This window comes from Austrofundulus limnaeus, unplaced genomic scaffold (assembly GCF_001266775.1).
Source record: "Austrofundulus limnaeus strain Quisiro unplaced genomic scaffold, Austrofundulus_limnaeus-1.0 Scaffold565, whole genome shotgun sequence".
NCBI lineage: Eukaryota > Metazoa > Chordata > Actinopteri > Cyprinodontiformes > Rivulidae > Austrofundulus > Austrofundulus limnaeus.
The window spans coordinates 230,155-235,279 of NW_013952967.1; the positions used below are offsets into that span (position 1 = coordinate 230,155).

General features: G+C 39.4%; 1 protein-coding gene across 1 annotated transcript in view; it reads left to right on the forward strand.

Annotated features, from left to right (window-relative positions):
• med13a (mediator complex subunit 13a) overlaps positions 1 to 5,125 on the forward strand; it is a gene marked incomplete in the record, with an annotated part of 244,898 nt that overhangs the window by 212,077 nt on the left and 27,696 nt on the right. The window contains 3 exon segments of the mRNA XM_014026539.1: positions 752 to 919; positions 1,257 to 1,480; positions 1,637 to 1,826. Coding sequence (XP_013881993.1) covers positions 752 to 919; positions 1,257 to 1,480; positions 1,637 to 1,826 — 582 coding nt within the window.

Sequence of the window (5,125 nt, forward strand, 5' to 3'; positions counted from 1 at the left end):
GGAGGGAGGGGTGGGGAGGCTGTTGACATGCGAGAGCTTCAAGAGCTGACCTGCGTCTGACCTCAAAGTGCACAAGCTTCAAACTTCAGCGTTGGTCGCGATTTTGAAGCTGAAATTGCGTTCGGTGTGAACGCAGCATTAAACCATCAGCATTGAGTCACGGCTTGCTTCTTTTGCATTTGCAGTCAGATGCTTTTAAATCGCCACCAAACGTCACTGTAAAAGAAAGAGACAGCATCTCAAACACATAWCAAATCCACCACTGTGTGGTGTCAACAATACTTAATCTCACGCTCTCCTCTCTCAAACGAAAAGTGATGGAGGCCAGGCTAGGGAGCCTATTTATGGGGTCGCTAGGCATCATGGGTAATTGCCTCTTTGAAGAAGAGACCTCGCTCTCACAATATCTCAAATGATGCTGTTTACATCTCTGAGACGAAGGCGAACGTAAATGAAAAATAATATCTTGACTTGGACTTGTGATTGGCTCAGGACATCCCAGATTAATTGTTTGAAACATTTACACAGATCACCACTTTAAGGCAGAATTGTTACTTTAATTCTTAGATTTCTTTTTGTCATTTTACTAAGTTTGAATCTGTTATTCCTTTTAAAGTGAATAACAATGCAATAACAAGCTGTCAGTGTCCACATTGAAAKACTGTATACCAGTCGATTTTCGTTCACTCTCTGAATAGTCTTTGCCACGGTGTTGGTTTTATTAAGCTGCTTCTTTATATCTGTTTCTCAGCCGTGGACGTCAGTTCACTGTGCTCTCAAGATGTGTTGCGGGTGCTGATGTCTCTTCAGCCTGTGCTTCAAGATGCCATCCAGAAGAAAAGGACAGTTCGATCATGGGGTTTCCAGGGGCCTCTCACCTGGCAGCAGTTCCACAAGATGGCTGGACGTGGCTCTTACGGTAAAGTTAAACCTGTACCAAAAAAAAATAATAATAATTCAGCTACTTGGACAAAACAACCTGATAGTTAAAAGACAAAAAGATTTTTACTGTCATCTGTGCATGGCATGCTTTAGGATGGGAAATTAGATTATTTCCCATATTTATTAGATCTTATGCAGTCTAGTYCCTTGGGTGTTGTTCACATGTCTGCTCTGAGAGTACTATCTGTTGAGTATTTTTATGACCTTTCATTATATTGCRCAGTGACATAACATACGGCCGATACCTTTTAAATATACTCAGTTATGTTTGCTATGTTTCTCTGTACTCTTGCTTCCCCTTATCACATTTAAAGGCACAGACGAGTCACCCGAGCCTCTGCCCATCCCCACCTTCCTGGTGGGTTATGAGTATGACTTTGTGGTTCTGTCTCCATTTGGGCTGCCCTACTGGGAGAAACTGCTACTGGATCCATTTGGCTCTCAGCGGGACATCGGGTATCTAGTTGTTTGTCCTGACAATGAAGCCCTGCTCAGCGGCTCTAAAAGCTTCTTCCAAGACCTCTCTGCCGTCTACGAGGTAAGGAAGAATAGCTTTTGTTTTTTCAAACCACAGCTACATTCAAGCCTCCATTATTTTCCTAACCAAATTCTCTTTGTATATTTGTTTATACACACACCAACTTGAATTTTTGACCTTGATGTTTTTGTTTTGTTTTGTTTTTTTCTTTTACAGTCTTGCCGCCTGGGACAACACCGACCCATTTCAAGAGGGTATCCTGATGGCATAGTAATTGTTGGGGGCAGTGCAGCCAAGACCCTAGCAGATCAGCCAGTCAGTGAGTGGTTCCTCAAAGGTGCCAGCGGCAACAGCGACGCCTTCACCAAGCTCAAACTCTATGCACAAGTGTGCCGCCACGACCTTGGTATGTGCCATGCACAGACACCGTTACTGCTCTTTATCTGCTGTGTTCTTGATTCTGCATGGCCTCTGGTTCCTCTGGCACTGGTTGTGTGTTTAGTCAGCTCTTTGTTGCTCAGTTTCCACTTCAACACCTCTTAGTTTAGTTAATATAATACAGACTTATTTTTAAAAGGCTAGCCAGAGAGCCTTSACTGTGTAAAAGGAAGCTGTGCTTTGAAATGGCAAAGAAGTGAGATCAGTGTAGGAGGATGTTGAAATGGAATGAATTGAATATTTTTCATGCCTCCRCATCAGAGACAGCAGGAGCTGGATGTTGTGTTTTCTAGTCCTCTGTCTCATTCTTGTGAAGCTTAAAAGCACTCTGGTGGCAAGTATTTAAAGTTTACACAAAAGATGAATTGATTAGACTTTATTTTTTATTAATGGATTCAAACAGTAGGGATGGTTTATTTTCAGAAGATAACACTTTTCTGGTGTTCAGGCGTTAGTATCAGATTGTACAACCAGAGTTGTAAAATTCTAGGAAATTTCAAAATTGGAATTATCCATGGGAATGTAGTTAACAAAAACATATGAGAATAAMTCTGAAATCAAAAATAATTTGTGACTTTAACTATAGGAATAGTTTAGCATAATCTTGACTAATTCAATCAGACTTCACTTCTATATCATTCAATAAGAAGTACAACATCGTAAGAATTGTTGTGTATGTGTGTGGGGGGTGTGGGGCGTGTAATATGTATTTTCCAGACACATAGTTCAATTCTATACCACAATCAAGTAACTATGTTACTTTCAGTTGTTATGGAAATGCTGTAAATGTCAAAAATAAATTAGACTTTGCATCATAGCCTATCATAGCGGRAGATTGACAGGCTGATTGGTGCTGCATCAACAGTGATGCGGGCGCTGTACAGGTCTGTCATGGTGAAGCAAGAGMTGAGCCAGAAGGCGAAGCTCTTGATTTATTGGTCGGTCTACATTCCTACCCTCATCTATGGTCACAAACTTTGGGTAGTGACCGAAAGAACGAGATCATGGATACAAGCGGCCAAAATGAGTTTCCTTYGCAGGGTGTCTGGGCTCTCAATTAGAGATAGGGTGAGAAGCTCAGTCATCCAGGAGGGACTCAGAGTAGAGCCGCTGCTCCTCCACGTCGAGAGGAGCCAGTTGAGGTGTCTCCGGCATCTGGTTAGGATGCCTCCTGGACACCTCTCTGGTGAGGTATTCCAGGCACGTCCCACTGGGAGGAGGCCCAGAGGAAGACCCAGGACACAATGGAGGGACTATGTTTCTCGGCTGGCCTGGGAATGCCTTGGGATTCCCCCGGATGAGCTGGCCCAAGTGGCCGGGGAGAGGGAAGTCTGCGTCTCTTTGTTTAGGCTGCTGCCCCCACGACCCGACTCCGTTTAAGCGGCAGAAAACGGATGGACGGACGGACGGATCACAGCCTATATCCTTGAAATTGGCCTGTGTCTCTGTTAACCTGCAGGCCTAAAATACCATACAACACAAACATATACAAATTAAATGAAGTATTGCTCTTGAACCCTTTAGAGTAAATTCACAACCTTGGTTTCTTTTTAAAGCTAATAATCTGAATTTTTAACTTTAGTAGTCATATTTTTGTAACTGTAACTAGTATTTAGGTATTGAAGTTAAAATACATAAAAATCAAGATATTTTTCTCCCTAAATTTGTATTTTTTATTAATAAAGTATCACAGAACATGAAAGGAAGGAGGTATTGAGAAAGAAAATATATTGGGCTAAAATATAGATTCCCAACTAATACCAGTTCAGATTTGGTAACAGTAGCATAAAAATGAATATTTGAGACATAATGCAATCCAGTATGTCCCATTTGCATAACTGTACACATGTCCAAATATGTCCAAACAGGACACTTTTTCTAAACACAAATTTTTAAATGCTTTAACACAGAGACTTTACTCTGGGCTCAAGTTAAAGATAAAACCCCCACATATCGCTTCTACCATCCATATTTACTCAGCATGATTAAAATACAAATAATAATAATAATAATATTCAGCAATATTAAAACCAACTGGAGGACATTCAGCAAATCTCCATCAAAAAACAGCCAAAACACAATAAACAAATATATCCTTACTTTTTTCAAAGCATTAAAATTGTGTGGAATTTTAATGCTTTGAAAAAAGTAAGGATATATCTATCTATATATGTAGCTTATAAAACCACCAGCAGAAAATAAACTGTTGTTTTTCATTCACCTTTGATGMATATTTGTCCTTAGATATGACAAAATTAACTATTCAAAATGGCCGACCGGAAGTAGTGTCATACTGTATGCCCATTTTTAATTTAGTAAAATYACTCTTCCATGTCTTGAAGCACTCAAAACACTTCATAACAAATATATTCCACTTTACCAGCATGTTTAGTCAGCTATCTGTGCAAAACATGATTTAAAAATGTTTTCTGTGAGTGTTGCTTTGACCACTAGGGGGACAAATCAATAAACACATGACGATCTTTCCTAAGCTTCATTTCTGACTCACTTCACAAGGTTCYCACCACCCAAAACTATATACCAAATGAAAAGTAAGGTGATTGGCTTGCACAGCTGTGGCATCAGAATGAAGTTCAGAGCTGATTGGCTGATTCTAGTCAATCTAACCCATGGTATCGAAACCAGAAGTTCAGTTCAGTTCAGTTCAGTTCAGTTAGTTTATTAATTTCTTTTAAAAAACAACATAAATTCAACATAGAACAAAAATACAAATCATAAATTAAATGAAAGGTAGTAGAAGATGATAAAATATTATTTTATCTGCCCCTTTTTCTCAAATAACTAATTTCAATCAAAAATAATCTTTAGTTTATAAAAAATAAAAAAAGGAAGAAGAAAGAAAAAATACGAAGGTTTAACTCCTTGAACAACAATTCAAACAATTGGTACATATTTCTCCAGCAAATTAATTCTTTATCATTTTCTTAAGTTGAGGAACTTGTCACACATTTTCGGCTCTGGAGAACCATTAGATGAACGTGGTTGGTCAAATGAGGAGTCAATGCATATAAAAAATAGGTTTATTGTGTGAGCAGGACGGCATTTCCTGGCAACATTAGTGAAGCAGCGGCGTTCTGTTCACTAGGGTGTGGCATCCCGGCAATTTATCGGTGCATAATTGCCTAAAATAGCTATAAAAATAGGTTTAAAATCCTACATGCCTTGCGGTATCAAGCTTGTTAAAAAAAAGAAGAAACTAGAAACGGCGTTTTTCTGAGTTTCAAAAAGGGTATCCTCGGGATGGCG